The sequence below is a fragment of the Triplophysa rosa genome, linkage group LG13, assembly GCF_024868665.1.
Source record: "Triplophysa rosa linkage group LG13, Trosa_1v2, whole genome shotgun sequence".
Lineage (NCBI taxonomy): Eukaryota > Metazoa > Chordata > Actinopteri > Cypriniformes > Nemacheilidae > Triplophysa > Triplophysa rosa.
The window spans coordinates 11,331,158-11,354,160 of record NC_079902.1 but is presented as its reverse complement, the minus strand read 5'-3'; the positions used below and the strand labels follow the sequence as shown (position 1 = coordinate 11,354,160).

At 40.0% G+C, this 23,003-nt stretch overlaps 2 protein-coding genes across 2 annotated transcripts; one reads left to right on the top strand and one right to left on the bottom strand.

Annotated features, from left to right (window-relative positions):
• Positions 1-751: 751 nt before the first annotated feature.
• On the top strand, positions 752-13,538 carry sesn4 (sestrin 4). Its single transcript, XM_057350100.1, has 9 exons — positions 752-945; positions 8,652-8,849; positions 9,051-9,233; positions 9,337-9,582; positions 10,020-10,122; positions 10,288-10,412; positions 10,679-10,845; positions 11,042-11,186; positions 11,355-13,538. The coding sequence occupies exons 1-9, from the start codon at positions 880-882 to the stop codon at positions 11,442-11,444; spliced, it is 1,323 nt and encodes a 440-aa protein (XP_057206083.1). The 5' UTR covers positions 752-879; the 3' UTR covers positions 11,445-13,538.
• A 1,001-nt stretch (positions 13,539-14,539) lies between these two features.
• On the bottom strand, positions 14,540-22,395 carry foxo4 (forkhead box O4). Its single transcript, XM_057349709.1, has 3 exons — positions 19,658-22,395; positions 18,083-19,534; positions 14,540-17,970 (listed from the first exon to the last, which is right to left on the bottom strand). Exons 1-2 carry the CDS (start codon positions 20,087-20,089, stop codon positions 18,107-18,109), a joined length of 1,860 nt encoding a protein of 619 aa, XP_057205692.1. The 5' UTR covers positions 20,090-22,395; the 3' UTR covers positions 14,540-17,970; positions 18,083-18,106.
• Positions 22,396-23,003: the final 608 nt, after the last annotated feature.

Genomic DNA, 23,003 nt, shown 5'->3' with positions numbered 1-23,003 from the left:
TTGTTCAGAAGCTTGCATGAATTCTGGGGACTTTCCACTGTTTAGGAATATCCATAGTAATGGTCTTGGTCCAGCAATATTGGTAAAAACATGTTTTTCTGTAACATTCGGAGACTGGTATCTTTGAGAAACATAAGCGTATCTATTGTGTGTAAATTTATTTAAAAAACTAAATTAAGAATGGTCTAAAGAAAATAAGAGATAACGGGACCTTACCTGATTGATTGGTAAAAGGCGGAGAACACCCTGAAGTTTGTGTATAACTGTTGGTGCAAAATGCTGTATCCTCAGATGATTTGAGGACATTTCACTTTGTTGGCTCGAGCAAATAAAGTTCAAATCTTTTGACACCTGGACCTTCTTCGTTTGTGAGATTTTTTCAAAGTTTTTAGATTGATTTTCCTCAACGCGCGCGCACACACACACACACACACACACACACACACACACACACACACACACACACACACACACACACACACACACACATATTGTGTATAAAGACAGTATTATATCGTAATTGGTTGTCAGGTTGCATTACGTCATGAAAGTGGGCGGGCTTAGTGCGTTTTACTGACAGGTACTTTTCCACCACATGACACCGCTCATTGGCTCAGATGTCAGACAAACACCGCCGTCGCTATAAATTTTACTTCTGTAAGCTGATTGGCCATCACTCTGCTCTATTACCCGCCTTACCTACGCTCTGGTTGGACGAGATCCCCGTATCTGTGTCAGTCAACCGATTTTTCGCCCAGTGACACTGCAGCTGTGTGTCCGGACATGTAGAGCTCATAGCGGCTTGGCCTTTGTTAGCGGGTCGGTGAGAAGAACCGAGAAAGCAAGAGGAGCCGCATTCATGCACTTACAGAGAGGAAAATGATCATCTGTACAAAAAATATGGATTATCGCCTTGGAACTCAGTGCCAGTTGGTTCAAAATCAGGTAACGTACCAAATAACACTTTAGTTAACATATTGTGTTACGTTTTCAGAGCTAACTGTATTTAGACTTTTGGGCTTGCAGTGAAGTTTCAAAGTTGACAGTCCGTTTAACAACACAAAACGTCGAAACTTTTTCCAGTGTGGTTATTTATTCATAATTAAAAGGTTTAGTACATAGTTATGTCTCTTTTGAATATATATTTCAAGTCTTGAGTTCCTCTTTAAATGAAAGAGTTCTCCCACGTATGCTCCGTTATTCTTAATCATACATAAATGTCATGATTCATATAAAAAACTATTCGTTTGGGTATTGTTATTACAGTCGCTAACGTACTTTTCAACCAATTAACTCTTCACTTTGAGTTCTGGCTCAATGTATGTATCTGTATGGCTGAACCTCTGACATGTTTTGTAGTTCTGTTTCGCATTATATGTACAAAATGTGGAAAAGGTTGTGCAAATCCCATATGTTAATAACAAAGAATATGATATATGTTTAAAAGACCTTTTTTGGTGTCTTTCTATATCCCCAGTTCCTACTTCAGCTGGTCATTGTTTCACATAGCCTTTCACAGAACACATTGACTTGCAAAGGTTTGCGTTTAAGAAACTCATTTAATGTTTCAGAGGGAATTACTGCAGCATTCTGGAACAATCTTAAAACCCTTGCTTTGGTGCAGTCCGGGGGGTTGCTAAGCCACGGCTGTGGACTTTATAAAAAATCCTTATAAAATCCTTTTATGCCAAAAACGTAATATTTGAAGCTTTGAAATAATTCTGGCATGTTAAAAAGAAGTTATGTGTGTTTACTGTCCTTCAAGTCTGATAAATGTATGAGCCCTTTGTCAGAGCGTTGAGTTGCTTGACTCTCTTGTTTTGTACAAGACGGCAAATGAATCAATACTGTAGATTCATTTAACTCACTGAAGTTATTGTGCCTTTAGTACTGTTTTTTATTGTTTCCCAATTCTATTTCTCTACTCCCGACAGCCTCAAAGCTGTTTCTAAGCATTTGTTCAAATGAATCTTCTCAAGTGTCCGTGACGCTGTCGCTTTTCATGTAGCGCTAACACACAAAGCCCCGTGAATACATACAGCCATATAACGTGACACCGCGATCTATGTAACTCTGAGGGAAGATTTAACATTCATAAACACATTTTCATGGTTGGCTACTTAGATTTGAGGTGTTTTGTCTGCCTCCCGTATGTATGATGTGATGCTGATGTACTGCCAATCAAACTTGTTTTTCTCCTCATTCGCCTGCAGTACCCCATTTAACCTGCGGGGGCGTAAGAGCGCCGCTCCGCATGCAAGAGAACAATAGAGGAATGTCATTTAAACATTTCTCTGGAATATGTTCTCGTTTTTCTGGCCATAAAAACCCCGCAGGCCTGTACATGAATTGTTAACATTATAAACACGTTCCCATTTTCTCTCAGGCGCTGGTTCTTTTGTAAAGTAAACATGTCAGTGTCTTTCCAAGCTCCTCTTATGTCTTTCATCAGGCCTTACACAAGGAAAAGCGTGTAGAGAGCTTGTTTTAGATTTCCTCACGTTAGACACGTAGCTCGTCTGAATGTTATTGCAATCCAATACCAATCGGTTAGTCTCGCTTATGTAGAATGAAACATAGTTATTAACACAATAAACTTGTAGTCATAATGGCAAAATAACCTTGTCGATTCATGAAAAATCTGTCTTTACTCATATTTGAGTTTGTTTCTCTGTGCGAGCTGTGCAGGTCTCTATTCTTTATGTATGTCACGCTGTCTTCTTGTCTGACTGTATCCATGTGTGACTTGGCGTGTTTGTCTGTGTGTGTGTTTGCCATCAGGCCAGTTTCAGTCCAGCCCCCAGTGAGGTGCAGCTGGTTATTTTGTTCTTCCAGGTTGGCAAGCCAAAATAGTGCTTCCTTTGTAGAGAGGGAGAGAACGATGGGTTTGTGTAACAGACGTTGGGACATGTGCGGGTGTCAAGGATAGACCCCTCTAGGCCTTCTGAGAATGCAGATTGAATATCGCATCTTGCTCTTATTCTGGACTCTGTCCCCGAACTGATGCCTCCAGCAGTCATTCAATGCCTCCTGTTTAGATCGTCCTCGAACGACAAAAGACTTGCAGTTGGCTGTTTTTCACAACATCGGTTTTATTTGGTTCTGTTAGGTGTATGACAAATACCTTTATTGGATGTCTATCTATATGTGTTTGTGTTTTTGTCTTTGGGCTGTTTGACCAGCTAGAAATATTCAAATCTCAATGTAAGGGTACACGCAAGTCTATTCAAATCCACTGTTTTGTTTGTTCATGAAAAGTCACATGATAATGCACCTTTTTGTAGTGATATCACCTTTTGATGCTGGTTTCTGTGTATCGCCTCAGGTTAAACTAACAAATGGTCTATAAATGAATTAAAAAGGCCAGAGAAACTATCATTGTTTTTATTTGTCACAATTAAACCACACACGGTCGAACACATAGTGAGATGCTTTCTATAACACACTTCCCACGATATTATATAAACAATAATTATATAAAAAAAACAAAATTAGAAAGAAAGAAAACATTTCTGAAGTTTAGAAAATATGATTGAGAGAGTTGGCAAACATGCATTGTGATAAATTATGATCAACTTAAATTGGCACCAAGAAATGAAAGTTCAGCTGAATTTTAGAGGGACTCGCCAAGAGGATATGAGACTGACTTCCTGTTTCGTGTTGACTGTTGGTAAAGACATGTCTGTGCTTGTTACCGATGCTGATGAGACATCCTGTATTTTGAAAAGTGTCCCGAGTTTCAAAATAACCTTTCACTGTGACCATGACTGTGGCTCTTGTTGGTATCATGAACCTAATTTTCTGCGTCAAATAAGAGAAGTTTAGCTCTTGTTTGTTTTTCACAGTGTTGTTGACAGTTGACAGCATCCTCTGCGTTGTTTCATTGAGCTGACTCTGTGGGTGTGAGCGCATCTACCAGCCTCTCATATGAGTTGCATTAGTCTCTAATTTCCCTCTAAAGTTTCATTAGTAGTTAATTGCAATGTTTTGTCTAAATCCCGAGTCACTGCTGTTTCGACGTGGGTTTTTTGTCATCCTGTCAATACAGGCTTTATAAGCTCAACTCTGTATTGACCGCAATAGAATGTAGATTTTATCTTTATTTACAGTTGTCTGTTTTTCTGGGTCACCGCTGATGAGTTTTGGGTATTTCGAACAGTCTCAAAGACATGATATATTTACTAGGGAAAGTGCACCCGAGGCCCGGTGGTGAATCGTATTTGATGTGTTGTTTAAGGCTAACCTCTTCATTAAATGGCGTGTGGCTTTAGTTTATTGTTTTAATGCAATATGTCCAAGGTTCACTGTATTATATGATTCAAAGTCTAAAGGGCAAGTTATGGTTATGTGAAGGACCTTCGCCGTAGCCAACGCGCCGGTTTTCCTTTATACTTGTGCGTCGTTGTCCGCGTCGATAGGCAATGACCACTAGGCGACAGTGTCCACGCGCGTGTTGCTTGTGTAACCAAGACAAGAGCCGAAGAAGCAGCTCGTTTGAGAAGCATTAGCAGTGATGGCGGCAAGTAAACAGTCACTTTTGCTGCAGCTTGATATGTTAAATATAGAAGAACAAATAATTTACTTAGATAATTCATTCGGATTTGCGTTTGAGTAAACACAACACTATCGCAGTTTTTTTTACCTGAGTGAGGGGTTCAAACAGACCAATCACAGCTCTTGCGGTCCGCGTTGAGTTGACGCGTTGTTACATTTTTGGAGATGTGCACGTCAGGCTACGCCAAGCTATGCACAGCCTACAGCATTGGTCCTACGCACGACCATACATTACGCTTAAGAGCCTTTCCCAGTGCAACAAATCCCAGTCCAACCAAAGTATGGGTTGTGTGTAAAAATAGGCCACATCTATACATACATGTTAATGTCAAATGACTTACTGTAATATTAGTCCATGGTACTCTGTATGGTATGTTTTACTTGCAGATGTTTTGCAATCCTCGACTGTTTCTCTCATACAGAAACATGGTGTAGCTTTCAGCACCAGTCTGACATAGATTTCTTTGATAGAAGTGGGTCAGTGTCTTTGTTGGTATCTCATCATACCGCTGACTTTTATTTCAGGTGGTTTCTCAAAATGACTCTTAAACTATCTGCAGTGCGAGTTGTTTGGTTTTAATATGAAATATCGAGCTTGTCAGACCTTTGAAAACCTTAGGCACAGGGTTGACACTTTCGAAAAGGGGTGCAAACCACTGTACCATCTCTATGTATTGACACAGTTTGTGCGAAACTCAACTCCAACTCTTTTTGAATAGAAATGGTCTCTTGCGCTAACACGGGTTTGGCTGCATACATTCAGCGAAGGCCTTAGATGACGGTTCATATGCAAGTCTATAGAGTCTGGACTCTGGAGAGATGTTTATGATGTCCCACATAAGTAAAGCAGGATTGCCGTATGTTTCTTATCTGTGCATCTGCTATCTCAGCTGTCTTTTGGAACTATTTATAACCCCCTCCTTTCTGTCAACCCCATGTATGAAAAGCTACAGTAGGAAGGGGAAGACCAATAGGTAGACTTGCACAGAGCTTATGCTGGCAGAATTCAACAGAAAACTTTCACAGTTCACTTGTTTTTGACAACAACTGCGGCACACACTTTTTTATCCTTACACATAACCTAAAAAAATATAATGCAATATATTAAGTAATAGATTGCCATGTATTGGACCCAATAGGGTTGGGCGATGTCTACCAAATTGGCATCGGACGATGGCTACAGCGCCCTGCGGAGTTATAAAGTGAGGCACGTCTGGCACGAGCTGCGCAGAGACAAATCTTTATACAGCGCGAGCTGGGCAGTTATCAATTCAGGCGTGTGTCATATGTACAGCACGAGCTATATGTAAAATGAGGCTTGATTGTATTGTTATTCTGATGTTATATTCAATAAAAGAGTTCATCGTGAGCCGCGTCTTCTTTATACAACACGAGCTCCACAGTTATAAAGTCAGGCTAGTCTGATCTGAACAGTGCAAGGTTTTATGCCCCTTAGCCTTGTTCACATTTGTTTACAACGCCATTTTTTTAGCATCGTAGCACAGATCAGTGAGAGTCACGTGACAAAGTGAAACATTTGTTGGAATCACGATGCCGGTGTGCTGTCGAATTGTCCTACCCTGTCAGATTTTCCTACCGCAGGGCAAAACTTAATATAATCTAAACCACATGGACAAAATAAACAGGTAGGATGATTTTTCAATGCAAAATACCCCGTCAGATAGTCCTACCAGCTTAAAATAAACACATTAAAAATGTTTACAGCGTAAATACCCTATCAGATTATCCTTCAGTATAAAATAAACAGGTAGGATCAAATTGTTATTAATAAATATGTAGAATGATTTATCAACGAAAATACAGATTGTCGAAGCAGTATAAAATTAACAGGTAGGATGATTTTACAGTGCAAAAAATATAATATTGATGTGCGCATGCCTGGTAGGACAATCTGACGGGTAAGGATGACATTTCTGTGCATCGTGTCTATTGAATTTCAACAGAAACGAACCTCAGGAATGACATAAAGTCACCTATCAGCAATGTGAACGAATGCAAAGACACATGAAAGTTGTGAAAAGATCAAGCTTATTCCATCTGTATCATTTGAATTCTAAAATACATGTAAAACATTAGTATTGTGTTGTTTAAAGTAACATTAATACGAGCTTGATTTCTTTGCAGTAGGCCTGTTTAAGATCTGCAAACAACAGTTTATCCGGTTTCAAAAACAATATTTTCATTTGGAATTTGGTTGAAATGTTGTCAGTAGTTCACAGAGGTTCTTAGTGCAATATCTTAACCTCTTATACTCTTATACTTTATGTAAATACATTGAATCTTTTATGGTTATAAAAATGTACAGTACACAATTGTAACATGCAGTACTTACTAGGCACACTTGCAAATAACTAATCTGCACGTTTGTATACTATTTATATTTTTTATTCTTTTAGTCTCATATTTATTTTACATTATTTTCTTTTCTATTCTATTCCTGTGTTATGTATATACTGTGTGTTTAAGACAGTAGAGCTCCTGTAACCAGAGCAAATTCCTTGTGTGCACACTTGCCAAATAAAGCTTATTATGATTCTCATTCTGATTGAAGATTAAACAAAAACGATCATTTCAGTTGAACGGAAACTAAAAATAATTTTCTTAATTATTCCTCAGATTTAATATACTGACAGTCAATGTGTAGGAAAATAGAAGTTCTTTGTTAGGAAAGTGTAAACTTTTTCTTTTTATCTAATTATATTTAGGTTTTAGACTTTGTTGCACACACTGTGCCATCACTCCACTCTTGTGAATAATATCCAGTAGTGTCAGTAAATGTTACGTTGGCTCAGGTCTGTGTTGGCAGGGGCCCTCAGTTGTCCCCCGTAACTATGTAACAGGATTTCTGTCAATACGTGACCACATTCATGTTTGAGTTCAGTCACAAGCCAACCCCTCCGAAAGTGTAACTGACCTCCTCCTCTCCATGACTCCAGTCGGCCCAACTGAGTAGCTGTTTACTCGAAGAAGCCACTACTGTCAATGCTTCAGAAGACCTCTAACAGACACACAGCTGCACTTTCACATGCTAGAAATAAGAGCCAAGATGCGTTAACTGCTAGTTTGCTGTTTTATTTCGATATCTTTGTTCTTTACAACTTCCTTTCTTACTGGCAACTTTTGCATTTAACCTCTGTACTATTATGTATTTGAGTGAAACACAATATTCAGTGGGAAATATAATAAGATGGGGTTTAAATTAATCTAATGGATGTTAAAAGTAGGCTTTGATGCCTCCTTTTTTCCCCACCCACGCAGCCTCGATTACATCATTATAAAAGGTCAGTCGTTCCAAATACAGAGAAAGTAGAACATTTTGGTGAATGAATCTGAATCGTGTGCATCAATGAAATTTATTTGGTTTTATTTGCTTCAGTTTTGTGATTCAGCTTTGTGATTATTCTCCAGTCTCCAGTTCGTCTCTGTGCCATTTCTCCCCAAGAATTGGTTTGTGTACCAGGAGGGGAGTGGGTAGGATTTTCATAATCGCACAGTCAGACACAAAGCAGGCCAAAAGGCACATGCACAGGGCTTCAGCTTTACGGTCAGCGTTTTAAAGCACAAAGACATGAATCAGCACATGTCTTATCTCCTTAACGCTGATTCAAGAAGGGCATCTGGAAATAGTCTTTGCCACCCCATTTCTCTTTCTATAAGGTGTCTATTAATCAAAAATAAGATTTTGCTTCTGCCTGCCGATTTGATAAAGCAGTGCCTGTAACAGCGGGTATGGTGACCAGTGTTTGGATGTATTTTAAGCATCTTGAGGTGTGAAAGTTGGACATTCGGGTCAACAGACATCTGTCTAGTCAGTGGCCTGCTCCTCGTGTGGAATGTCTATTACTGTCTCCCTATACCCATGGAAGAGGCCTTATGTGTTTGCTGCTTTTTTTGTTATGAAGCTATTTGAAGAATGTTATTCTGTTATTGTAAGGTGGCTCTTTTAGAATTCGTATCAAATGTGCAATGTGTTGTTACATATATTGCCTCCATCTTATTTGCATTTTTAACATTCATTGAATACCAGTTTTATCTTTGTAAGGTAACAATTTCTCAATGTTTTATTCTTTTGACAGGTGATGGTAAACTCTGAGAAAGACCGTGCTTCTCTGTTGCGTGTTAAGGCTTTGGCCAGCAGGGGGCGTCTGGACACGGTGTCTCAGCAGATGGCCTCTCATCCACAGTACCTGGAGAGTTTCCTGCGAACCCAGCACTACATCCTCTATATGGATGGCCCGTTGCCCCTGCCTTACCGCCATTACATTGCCATCATGGTAGGAGTATGGCACATACACAGACATTAAAATACTGACTTACTGTAACATTCAATAGTCACAAGCCCAACTGATATCTTGTTGATCTCTTGTTGCTATTTGATGAGCCACTTCAACACCTCTACCAACAAATATATTTGATGTAGTTGTTTTTAAATATGGTCATGCATTGTTTTAAGCGTCTTTGTGTTTATATTTCAGGCTGCAGCACGGCATCATTGTAGGAACTTGGTGTCTTTGCACTCGGCTCAGTTCCTGCGTGTGGGCGGAGACCCGTCATGGCTTCAGGGGCTGGAGGCAGCGCCCCCGCGTCTACAACAGCTCGACCACATCAACAAGGTCCTGGCCCATCAACCCTGGCTCACAGCTCGCTCACACATACAGGTACATGACATAAGCAATACATTTATTCTCTGATGCAGTAAATGCTCATGTGTTTTTGTTTGCGTTTTAGAGTGTAGTAATGTTGCTCATTCGTGTATTATAGGCGCTACTCAAAACAGGAGAGCAGTGCTGGTCTCTGGCTGAGCTGGTACAGGCGGTGGTTCTTCTGGCCCACTGTCACTCGCTTTGTAGTTTTGTTTTTGGCTCCGGTTCAGACCCCGACATCGCGGCCACTCCCAGGGTTCCTCGCGGCACGCCCCCTGGCTTCTGTCTCGGTGATGCTGCTAACGGCAACACGGCTCTATCACCAGCCCCTGCTGCACCCACAGAAAAAACACAACGGCGAAGGGTACGGGACGGGTCACTTTTCACCTGATACATTCAGTTGTCAAATCCTTGGTGTCCATTCTTGAAACCACACTAAAATATCCTTTTAGTGTTAATAATTACTTGATTCAGCTAATAAACATTTGAAAAACAAGAACAATGGCAAGCAGTAGAACAATGATACAAATGAAGTTAATACTGTACGTTTACCAGATATTGTATTTAACAGCTTTAAGTATTTTTATTTATTTTATTTAACAGGAAATATATAAATCAGATATAAATCTAAATGACACAAACACTTTGCAAACATGGGGCATGACTGCAAACAATATAAGTTTGAAAATAATAACATGTTGTCTCCAAAAAAATGTTTGTTTTTGACGGATAGAAGTGAGTAGTAATACTGACAAAACCTGCCTGGTTTGTTTAGTTAACATTTTCTGTCGTTTTTTACAGTCCCTAGACTCCAGCTGTGAGGTCGCTTACTTTCGAGAGCAAATCCAAAAATCTCAAGAGGAGAAGGAAAGAAAAGGAGTGTCACAGACACTCCCACACGCAGGTATGACTTAGCTGGTGTGTCATATAATCGCTGAAAACAGGATGTGTAATTTGGGTTAAATAATTAGTTATTTTTACACAAGAATCTTTTTCTGTCTCCCCCTTGTGGAACCTGCTATGGAGGGTCTTTCGTAAGCTGTCTTTCTCCAATTCAACCCCATATTAGATGCAGAGGAAGAGGAGGAGGCGATGTGTGCCGCAGACCCCTCCCGCTTCGTCACGGATCCAGAATTCGGCTACCAGGAATTCACCCGACGGGAGGAGGACCATTTCCAAGTATTCCGAGTGCAGGTGGGGACAGACTCTACATTGGGTGTCACCTACCAAATGCAGGACAGAGCCAAGGGTTTCTAAGAGTCCGAATTACAGCTAGCGTCCTCCCCCTTAAGACTGTCAAAACCTTAAAAGGAAGCTTTGAACCTCTCAGATGTCCATATCATTCAAGCAGGCTGTGTGTGTGACGTTTGATTTAAATAGGACTAGTTTGTATGTTCTAAAGTTAGCAGTGCCAAAAATGCTTGGGTCAAGTTGTTGTTTTTGATACGTTGTATGTACAGGACTACTCGTGGGAGGATCACGGCTTCTCGCTGGTAAACAGGTTGTACTCAGATATAGGCCACTTGCTAGACGAGCGGTTTCGCAATGTGGCTTCCCTCCCTTTCCCTCATAGCCCCGACCTCAAAAGAGCCATCTGGAACTATATTCATTGCATCTACGGCATAAGGTACAATGTGATTCAAGTTTTGTTGTTTGTATTTGGTTTGTTGAAAGCGTCAGATTGCATTTCAATGAAACATGAAATTCAATGCAATAAAGCGATATCAAGAGACCAGGCTCTGAAATGAAAGGCCTTGTAATACACTCCTACATTCAATTTCCTGTGGCTAAAAAGTCTGTTATTAAAATCAATCATTTTTCAGGTATGATGATTATGATTACGGGGAAGTTAACCGATTGATGGAGCGTGGCATGAAACTTTATATAAAAGCCGTGGCCTGCTATCCCGACTCCAGCAAGACCCCTCTGTGTCCACTCTCCTGGGCTCCTGTCACAGCTTCAGAGAAGGTGGTTTTCTTCTCTTACCTGCATTCTTGTCCAACTTTTCTGTCTACACTTTTGTACCATCTGTCTTTCATTTACACCTTGTTATGCTGTTATATGTCTTTAAAGTATACCTTACCATACAACAACACTCCATAATCATAGTTCTGTTGTTTTTCTTTCCACTTATAGGTCCATGTAAATGTATTGGTGATGGAGGCACGTCTGCAGGCCGAGCTGCTGTATGCGCTCCGAGCCATCACTCAATACATGATCGCGTAGGACACAAGTATTTAACGCCACAGAGACAGTGTGACACAATCGCATGGGACAATAGAGGAAAGAGGAAAATCACAGACGGAGAAGTCTGAACACGACATCTGTCTCTTCTGTATGTGTTGTGTCTGTGATATATGGCGAGTTTACTGGGGTGACACAAGGTACTGCTGTGAAACATTTCTTTGCCAAAGGAGAAACTTTAGGAAATAAGGTGCAAAGCAATCTTTCCTGTCATTTCTGCATGTTTTCCCTTCTGCTTTGTTTCTATAGTGTTCTGTGAGTGTACTCTTCATTTTCTACCTTTTTAGTATCATTATCTCGGATTGTTAATGTGCAATTATTTTTATTCAGTTGTTATTAATATTTTCCTCGTTGTTTGTTTGTTGTTGTTGTTGCTATTCAATTGAGAAAGAAGTGTCCAACTGTTTGATTCCAAGGTTTTGAAGTTTCTTGGAAGAGTCTAAGCCAATTGAGTCACTGTTTACAGGATATGAGTGAGAGGACAAATGTGTTTGCTTAACATGGCTTTCATATGTTAAATGTTGAACAGTGAGATCAGAGCAAAATTTAACCAAGGGTATGAAAATGCCCATTACTTTGGCTTTAATTAGCACTTTTAAGACGGTATGTAGATTATCTCCATAACCTTTATTCGGCACACAACTTGTCCAAGTAGCATTTTTCACTCATTTAGATTAGAAATGATGATGTGTACGGATAATCACGCCTGTTGCATAGGCGCTATAAAGATCGATGTGGGTACATTCATAGGTTTTAAAACACCTGGTCTAATTATTTATCTCAAACTTTACAATGGCTAGGTTTAATTTGCACACATTCAAAATGCTTAAATTGCATTCGAAATTTCTTTATTCGGTCTCTCGTGGCAGACAATCTGTTTCCCTGCTCTATACAGACTGCCCAGTTAACTCACTAAATAATTGAACTCCCTTAAATTGTCTGCTAAATACAAATTAAATGCAACTCTCTTTAATTTATACCATTAGTAACTATCCCACTGAGTGATTTGTCAAATGATCAGTGATCACTAAGAAATATTGTGCGGACATCAAGTGTTGGCATTAAGTATATAATAATTGGGACTTATTTTATCTTTTTTTTTTTAAATAAGAAGTCACCGTGAAATGTACGTGAGGAGATAAACATTCAGATAAGCTTATGAAAATGTGATTTTAATATGGACATGCTGGTGTAGATCAAACGAAGGACCTGTGTTGTGACAGAACTATTTTGTCAACTTTGTCTTTCTAATGCGAATGGGTTCACGGTCAGCCCATCTGCACCGTTTGTTCTTTTCTTTGCACTGAAACTTTTGCACGTATACCAAGTGTGATCAAAATGCCTCTTTGCAGCTCTTCATTACAAATGTCTTTGAGAGGCATTGATCCCACTGATGCCATGAATGTTGGGAAGGCCAATGACCTGTACTATGTTAAACTCATGGCTGGCTGGTTACGAAAGTTGGCGAAACAACTTGGGCACCACCTGTGTGTCTATGTGTGTTAAACGTTGCATTATGTTTGTTCACGTTCAAGTGTCTTGTTTTTTTTTTTGAGGAATGATGATGGTGTTTATTGGTTTCATCAGAAATTTGTACAGAACTCATACAGGAGCTGTTGACTCGTAGCTCATCAGTATGACTACACTAGACTGAAGTTTCTGAACTAAACCTCACGCTACTACATTAACAGTAATTCAAGCTGGGATTGGAGGAGGAAGCGTTCTTTATCAAAGCCTACTGACAGTAAACACCAACAACATTCAAACTGCTCCAGCAGTGGCGTTTCTTGTGGAGCAGAATAGGACTGCTGAATGAATGGCCATTCTACCTTAAGCAGGACTGTCTTAAATGCTTGTTCTTGAATGGCAGTCTGCCACATCCCCTGAGATGTAGACTTCCACCTCAGCTGGAGGACAGAACGAACGAGCAGGGCATTTGCCAAAATGTTTATTTACCACGTAAATGTAGGAACTATAAAAATTGAAATGACCAAAAAAAGAAAAAAAAATGAAAAAATGAGCAAAAAACTTTTGAAATGTGAAAGCTTATTTTTTCTATAAAGAAATGCAATACCATTGCTGTGTCCTGTTTTTATTTACAGCTTAACGACGAACTCGTATTTGTTGATCAGGTGTAGTGATTTTGGTTGAGTGATGAACGTCATGGTTAAATGAATGTACACGCAATGCTTGTGGAGTTGTGTTAAAAATGTGGAGCTGGAAACTTGTGAGACTACGCCATCTAGTGACAACCTCCGTGCACATCCTCTTGGCGAAAAACATTGCATTGGCTACTAGGGGGCCTCAAGATGATTTAAAACAAGCTATAAAGATCCAGATATTTCTTATTTTTATAAAACAATATACATATTTCTAGCTGTGCCAAGCTTTAGAACGTTATTGGGTTGAAGTGACAGGGTGTCTATTCAAAAGGGGGGAACCATAGCACCTCTTAAACTTTGAGGTTCGCCTTATACTAAGGCATTGTTTCACAATTTAGTTTTTTTAATAGCTTTCAGATGTCTGCATAATTGAACACACCTGATTCAATTCACCCAGCCTATTAGCAAAGACTTTCAAGTTGGACTTGGTCAGAGAATGTTGACGTGTTTGGCAATGCCAGGACTTGGACACACTGTATTAAGGGAAGGAGATAACGTATTTACGAAACGCGCTCTGTAGAGCATTTTGTCCGTTTAGGGCGACTGTAGAAACAACATGGTGAATTCCATGTAAGGGGACCCGCAGTGTGTGTAGCTAGAAATAGCTCATTCTAAGGAAATAAAAACATAACGCTTCGTTATGTAAGGTCTTTATACACCTCTGAAGACAGTTATGTGTATTATATTGCATTTCTGTCAATAGATCCTCCAAAAAATTACACACTGGCCCTTTAACTATTTTCTCTGCATTGAATGACCTTCGTCTGTGCCAGATCAATTGAACAAATGAACACTGAATGAACAAAACAGTCTTGAGTTAAACAAATTAGGTTTATTTCTATTATGCTGAACTGATTTTAATGACCTCTGGCTAACAAAGTTAAGGGGGACAAAATAAATTGATCAAAAAAGCAATCAACATATACATTTTATTGGTTATGCACAACGCATCAGTCTTACATACTGCCATAACCCAAAACAAAGATAAAAACAACCAAGACCAATAACTACAGTTTTGTGTTATCAATTGGGATATTTAGCTAAATGAAAACTTAAAGGAACTAAAAACAATACTAAAGAAGATAAATGAAAAAGGAAGGCTAATATCAAACAAGGAAAGTAATAGAGTGATTTGAAAAGAGGGAAGGTGTGGATTTTCCTGCATTTCATGCTGTGGCCCTTTAAAAGGAATCTTTAAGCCCAAAATGAGAATTTTTTCATTATTTACTCGCCTCTCATCATTTTAGTCCTATATGACTTTCTTCTGCAGAACACAAAAGAAGATATTTTGAAGAACGTGTGGCGGTACCTATTCACTTCTTTTGTAAGGACACAAAAACCAATGCAAGTTGTTCGGTTATCAACATTCTTCAAGAATAAAGTCATACATGTTTGAAATGACAAGTGAGTGTGTAAATGATGACAGAATTTTCATTTCTGGGTTAACTATCCCTTTAAGGTGTCCTGATGGAGCCAATACATTATTTAACATTACAGCCAACTCTTTAAACAAAACTGAGCCAAGCTGTCAACCCTAGAAATCCACTTCTGACTGAAAACTTTGTATCCAATCAAGTACATTAAGAAAACGTCAAAGCTGACCGTCAACGCTTGGGTTTTCTGAAAGCTGTACCATGTGTTTTCAACTATCACTTTAAAGAAGCTGCATTACACAAACACAAACATGAGAAAAGGTATGAGCACATTAATGTAAACGGTTGATTGAATTTAGCCTGAATCATCAATTGTTATAACAAATCATGCTGATATCATTCATGAGGTGCATTGTTACATCATTTGTGGCAAGATGGCAAAGCCCCTCCCTCCCCATTCACAGCTTTATAATATATATAAAACAGAGTTTGGGAATTAAAATATAGGTAAATTTCTCATACTATTCTACATTAAGAAATCAAGACGTGTTGCATAAAATTATTAAAGGCCCTGATGTCAATATGCACCAATCCAATATGGCCCTCTTTAGTTGTTATTTAATATCTAGCACCAATGAATAGGAGAAAAATTATTCCTCTTGTAAGGAGAGAGTGCTTTAGCATCTAATATACTCACACCATTACATCCAGCTCTCAAACAAAAACTCAATATACAAAAAAGAAAATCTTTAGAATCCTGGTTTAAAACAGTGTATTTATCTAAAAAAATTAAAAACACAACGTCAACCCTTGTACTACAGAAAAAGTATGTTTAAACAAAAAGGGCATTAAAACTGTATCTGCTTTGCAGCAACATGCTATAGTGTTCATTGGCAGTTTACAAGTGTGTAGGAATTACAAATGCATACATTGGATAAATCTCATAATAAACTGCAACATTAGATATATTTTAGCAATGTTAAAAAAATCTATGGTGATGTTGGCTTGCATAAATGACTCATAATTTAGAAAAGGCCATGAGCAATGATGTTATAACATGATTATCTCACTACTTCTCTACAGAAGTTGCTTTAATTATTATTCGTAACCCTGAGCGTGAAACATTGCATTAATCATTTTCAGTTGGATCAGTCTTGCTTTCTGAGATGAAATCAGCTACATTGCTTTGAAATTAAGAACTTGTAATGCAAGCAAAACTTTGTTTTTCCTTCTTTTAGCACAATCTGTGATTGCAAATCTGTTTTTAGAGCATGGTATTATACACTCATGCAATCAATCAATTTATAATTAATTTGAGTTTTTTGTAAAGCTTATCTGTACTGCTGCGCTCTCTCGCTCTCTGACATGCAGTTCTTAGTGTTCCTTTGGTTATGTATAAAATCTACATGCATCTCACCTTTTACAAAAATAAAAGATTACATAGAAAATGACCGTTAAAAATGATCTGTAATATCTTTTGCTCAGAATCGTAAAAAAAGCACATTAACAGCATGTTTTCTTATAAGTATCTTTCCCCAATAACATTACAATTTTAATTGATATATATATATATATATATATATATATATATACGTCCATATATATATATATATACGTCCATATATATATATATATATATATATATTGCTCTCTAATAACAAAAGGTGAGTAGTGCTGTTTATGAAAAACTTTTTGATAAAATAACTTTTGCCCCTTGCCTTTAGTACACAGTCAATATACCATAACATACACAGTATTAAAGCCTTACTCTTCAAGATTTTTCACCTCACCAATACCAAAAAATAACACGCTCCTCCCCATAAATGAAATGATTCAGCTTAACCTTAAATTCTGTGTCAAGTGTGTTGGAATCAAGTTTTGGGAGCATTAAACATGTTTGCACACAAACACACGTACATAGACCCCCTTGGGAACACACACTATTTCCTAAGCTATTGCTTTCTGCAAAAGGGCACTCGATTTCCAACGATAACACTATGCTATTTCACCTGTTGGCAGGATTTAAATGCATCAAAATGTCCTATGTAAAATACCATTTCTTCATACTGTTGTCGTTACAAACAAAACACTTAAGAGCAGACAAATCATTCAATGATCAGCCTCTACTCTTTAGTTCAACAGAGAAAAAAACACCTTCTTGAGAGCAGAGGTCATAAAAGCCAAACCATTTTAAATGGAACACCAGCATCGCCCAAACCACCTTGAAATCTTTCAGCCCCCTTCACGTAAAAGGTGTGCGAGTGTCGTACCGCTGAGAGAGTGCTTTCAGAGCACACGGGCTGATCCACCGTGCTCTGTGAGACCTTTGCCACGCAAGAGGATCTGATATATGAAGAGGATTCATATTGTTCTCAACAATCCGGTGGTGCCATGTTGAGTTCCTCGGAGTGGGTCTGAGATCAACAGCCACAGCATGTCAGCTGTGTCACTGTCAAGTTATACCAGAACAGTAAGACTGCTCGACCTCTCAGCTGCCGATCAACAAACGAGACTTGACGCCAAAAAAGCTGCAGAGTTTGATCCTCCTGGCTGAATGAGTTCCGTATTTCAGAACAAAGAACATGAGTACCATCTCTGTCTCACACTACTCTGGTGTCACTCATCATTTGCATTACTGTAATGAACACAATTAGTTGTTTATTAGTTGTGCTTGTTTAGTCTTGGTTGTCTCACAATTGGCCTAGACAACTCCAAAAAACTGCAACTTTCAAAAAAGGTGTTGCACATAAACACAAAAGAAGAAAATATGTTTCAAGACCATGTTTGGTCTGTCCAACAGCACATTCTTCAAGTTGACGTTGGCACTTAAAATGTAGGTTCTTTCGTCAACTGGTTTGAAAAACCAGCCAAGTTAGCCAAAGCAGTGTGTGTGTTTGAGGTACAGTGGCATATGCAGAGGCAAAAAAATGAGACTGTCCATTTTGTATTCCTGAATGGGGGAATGTCCTGTGACTAAAGAAAACAATGATAAATGCATTGAGAAAGTAAAACGTAACATACATGCATTACACATAAAAAACAAAAACAGAACAGAAGTAAAAACAATTGCTTCAGAGGACATTACCTGTTTTTATGTTTCATATCAGAATTAGCTGGGTACCCAGTTGTGGGAGGAACTTTGTGTGGTCGCTGGCCCGGTATAACCCTGTCCACCCTGTATGATGGGGTCAAAGTTAAAGTCGACCAAATCTCCATCCATCAGATCACTGTTGATAATGTATTCCACGTCACAGTCCAGGTTTTCAGTGAACATCTCAATATCCAAGTCTGTAGGCAGTCGATCCTGGGGAGGCATAAAACAGGGCGGTGTCGAAAATTGGCCCAAACCTTGCAGACCTCCATTCCCGCCAGGTGACGGGACAGCTCCGTGCTGCAGAAGCCCTGGCACGTGATGCTGGGTCTTTACGGTTGCGAGCTGAGGCGGCTCCTGGTTCATGCCTGAATGCATCATTGAGAAGCTCATCTGCGAGTGCTGAAGTTGGGGTTGAGGCTGGAGGGACATTTGCCCCACAGCGCTCGTGTCAATGCTCTTACTCAACATCATTTGACTTTGCTTGGTCTGGTTGCTTGAAAGAGATCCCCCGAGGCCTAAAAGGCCTCCTTGACTCGGCATGAGAGGATCCATTTGGGTCATCATGACTTCGCTGGGTGGGGGTGAATCAGAGGTAAGAAGAGCCTCGAGGCTGGAGGGCACATGAGGACTGAAACCACCGTGGGATCCAGGACCTGACAGAGGGCTGAAGAGCGAGTTTCCAAAATTCGAAGGGCTCGTGCTGGATCCGCCGCTTGTGTTTTGCGGCCCTGGCGGAGTAGATCCTTGCGATGCCTTTGTTGATGCCAGCTGTCTAAATGAAGGAAAGCTGGACCCTCGAGGCAGCAGAGTGGATGCAGAAGGCAGCGGCTGAGGAGGAGCAGGAGGGGCTGTGCTTGGGCTCGCACCCCCTTGCGGACCCGTCATCAAAGTAAGCCCGTCGATCAAGTCCAGTTCTTCCATGAGGGTCTCAGTTAGTATCGGAGGATGATTACCTGTAGAATAACCCCCCAGGAGACCGTCCTCAGGTAATTCCTCTTCGTCCTCCTGCCCTGTGGCGATAGGAGAAAGCCTGCCACTAAGAGTGCTGGCATTAGAGCTTGTGCGTGGCCTGAAACTCGTCCACATGTCAGGGTCATCCAGGCTGCCGCGAGAGGAGGGGCTGCTGCTGTTCACCCCCCACTTTCCAAACTGGCTCTGAGGTCCAGGACTGTCTGCACCATTGGTGCCAGAAACGCCCTCACCCTGCATCGCACCAGCGGAGCCTCCGATCCCAGATGCTCCAGCCTGCTTTTTAGTTTGTTTAGCCCGCATGCGACTTTTAAGCAGTTTACTGCTGTTGTCCATCGAGGCGGCACGGCGGCGAGGGGCCTTGCCGGTCTTACCCCCCTCTGGGTTAAGCATCCACCAGGAACTTTTCCCTGTCGACTCGTTGTGCACTCGAAGGAATTTGTTGTGGAGCGACAAGTTGTGGCGAATGGAGTTCTAAAAAGAGAAACAAAATGAGGGTATGAATTCATTTAACTTGGGTAATAAAAAAAAAGATTTTTAGAATATACAATGTTACGGCCAAAACTAAATTATATTAGGAAATATCATATTCAATACCTTCCATCCAGCAGAACTGTTACTGTCTCCCTTATCCTTAAAATACGGCACCGTTTTCACCATCCAGTCGTAAATCTGAGCAAGAGTAAGTCGTTTCTCTGGCGAGTTTTCGATGGCCTGGCTGATCAGCTCTGCGTACGACTGGTTGCCCCAGGCATTACGTCTGGAAGTGCCTTTTCGAGGCGTAGCCCCGCCCACTCCCGTGAGGACTCCTCCCTCCGACACCGCAACTTTATCAGGCTCAGGTGTGGATGGCTGAGGGTCGTGTTTATCTTCCTCTGTGGGCGGAGTCCCAGCGGCAGATTCTGAGCCGTCCGTCCCGCCCGTTTTGACAGCTGAGATGTCGGGTCTAGGCAACGGCCATGTACATGACCTCGGTCGGCTCTGCGGCTCAAAATCTGGGTCAATCGGGAGTACGTTTTCTTCCTCCATTATGTGATGTAATCCAGACAATTTCTGAAGAAGACTTGATATAAACTAACGTGTTCTGTGGATCAGTGGAGTAACTTGTTTTTTTCACGGACGATTGAGGTATTATATCCAACTACAAGTTTATTATAGTTACCAAATTTAACCGCATTAGTCAAAGGGTAATGGAGCGAATTCACAATAATATAAACACACCAATATAGCGTCAGTTAATCCGCAGATGAGAGATTAAAGGGGCCAAATAATCTCCTTAATAGTAACTAACAAAGCTTCTGATGGACATAGGCCAAACAAAGATGGGGGGGTTTCTTTGTTTATGTAGAAAGAACAAAGGAAATTCACATCATTATCACTACATCAAAACAGCTGGATTGGTAGCAGTTCGTACTGAAATAAAAATAAAAACAGGAGACTATGGAGTGACGGTGTGATAAATAAAACGTTTGACAAGCTTTGCTTTAGATAAACACGTTTAAAGAGACAAAAACTCGCTAAATCCAACAATTCTCAGATGCGGTTAAATAAGTAGAATTGCAAAACCAATAGGAGCATACCGCGTAATTGTTCAAAATAACCACATCCCCACCGTTGCCTATTCTAGCAGCGATGCTTGATTGGATTTCGCAATTAGACGTACAAAAATTAGATTACACAAACGTGCTTATTTCCACAAATAGCGATGAACCACTTTAATATGAGAGCTTCACGTCGTCCACTAATCAAACGTGTAAACTAAGTGTGTTTCTAGCGTAATTACCACACAATGTAATAATACTGCCCTTTTAAACGTAACTTATTCAAGTGAATGGGAAAGCTGCCTGTCAAAGTCAACTGACCTCCTGTCAAAATATTATTGAGTTAATCAGGATTCATCGAGTTACAAACATAAAAAATGTAAGGAGTAAAACGGACTAAGTGCATCTCAAGTGTCCCCAACACAAATCCTTTGAGTTTGATGAGCAAAAAATAAATGATTTGAAAAGCCGGCGAAAAAGCGCGCTTTAACTTAAAATTTTACATGAAAAAATACCAAATCAATGTCTTACAAGAGTGCTCGTTCGTAATCGGTTGTTTTAAGGCTTTACCATACGAAAAAAAACAATGTGTTATTGTCGTTCAAGTTTGCAAGGTCCTCCACGCTGTGTGCTGGCGCGTCACCATCTGCCATGTTTCTCGAGACGCAGCTACACACGATGCTCACGCGGGCACAGCTAAGCCGAATGTGTCCGCCCGGTAGAAGTAATCCAAAATCCAAATACAGTCGATGTCCACCTTATTCCTCGAACAGGCAAAAAGTTGTCCCTTGTCTACTTCCTGAATTTAGCCGCCAGCTCGTCGGCCTCTGGGACAAAATTCAAAGCGTAGTTTTACTACGGAGAGTAACTAGATGGCCACCTAGTTAACGTTAGCCAACTCAGTTTTTACGAGTTAAAATGCCTCCGGTGAAAGTCGAAGAAACCAGCCTTTCTTTAATAACCAGTTCGTCTGATAGATTTAATACTAAATCGTTTCCCTTGGGCTGTTGACAGAGATAGGCAAACGTCTATTGTAGAGCTTTCTTGGTTTGTTTTGACTCGAGGCGAAGACTCCCTTCTGACGTCTGTTTACCACCGCCAGACAACGCGTTCTGCGCATGCGTCAAAGGGATTGACGGGAATTGCAGTTGGTCATGTGACGGGTTATCCTGGTGCGCCGTAAATACGACCGGAGCGAACCGGGATCTCGAAAAAGACTGAGCACACGAAATAGTCGTTATGTAATGGTTTCTAAAGTTGTATGTGCGTGAGAGAGATAGAGGGGTTCTGGGAGTAAATGGTTTTGTCATTTTAAGGCATAGGGTAAGCAAGTGAATCCTTGCAAGTAGGCTACTAGAGTGGAGTGGCTGTGCTCGAGAATCTCTGAGCCCTTGTGACCCGGTTACTGTAGAAAATTACAATCTCATTTCTTAATGAAGATCAAGTGGATGAAAGCTATTTTTATGTTAGATGTTTACTTCAGAATGTCATTGTAAGAAAGGAAAATCTGAAATTCCAGCACGTTTGGGTTACTTTTACGGATGAACTGGTTTGGTTTTCAAATTAAGTTGAAGGAAATTTACATACTTTTTGAAGAGGCTCCTGAACGATGTTATGCAACCGCCTATGAATTTAAAATAGATATACCATCTGCTAGTGTGTCGTTCCTTCTAGGTCAGCTGTTGCTCGTCATTTGAAAACCATCAGTGTCGCTACATTAGGGAGCGGGCCTGCGATAAGGACTACAATTCCCACAGGACCTTTCATAAGGCATTAACCCCTTTCGGTCTAGAGTACATTGTATGATGCAACTCCTCAGTCTTTAGTGATAACGTAGAATGGGGCTACAATCTCCCCTTAAGAAAGACCTTTGATTTCATTTGAAATGTATGACTTTTGACCAGAAATACTCCCATAGTAGGAAAAATACTTTATCATTGTTTTTGTTCTGTTGAAGACAAAAGAAGAAATTTTGAAGAATGTAGGACAGCAAACAGTTCTGGGGGACTTTTGACTACCATTTTATTTTTTCCTACTATGGTAGTCAACGGGGGCAAAATCTGTCTGGTTATAAGCATTCTTCCAAATATCTTTCTCTGTCTTCATCAGAACAAAGAAATGTATACAGATTTGGAACAACTCGAAGGTGAGTAAATGATGACAGAATTGTATTTTTTTGTAAAGTATCAAGAAGTTAAAGAGCGCCCTCTACAGCAAGTTACAGAGGTTATGGTTGACTCTCAATAGTTAAAATAGTATATAAGAAATTCTAATTAATAATTTGAATATATAAAAACGTCTACATAAGAATTTTCAACATAAGCTAGCAAACATTGTTCCTTCAAGCAGCAGCGTGATTTTAAGTACAAATGTTGTACAAAATGTTTATTGACCATGTTTTA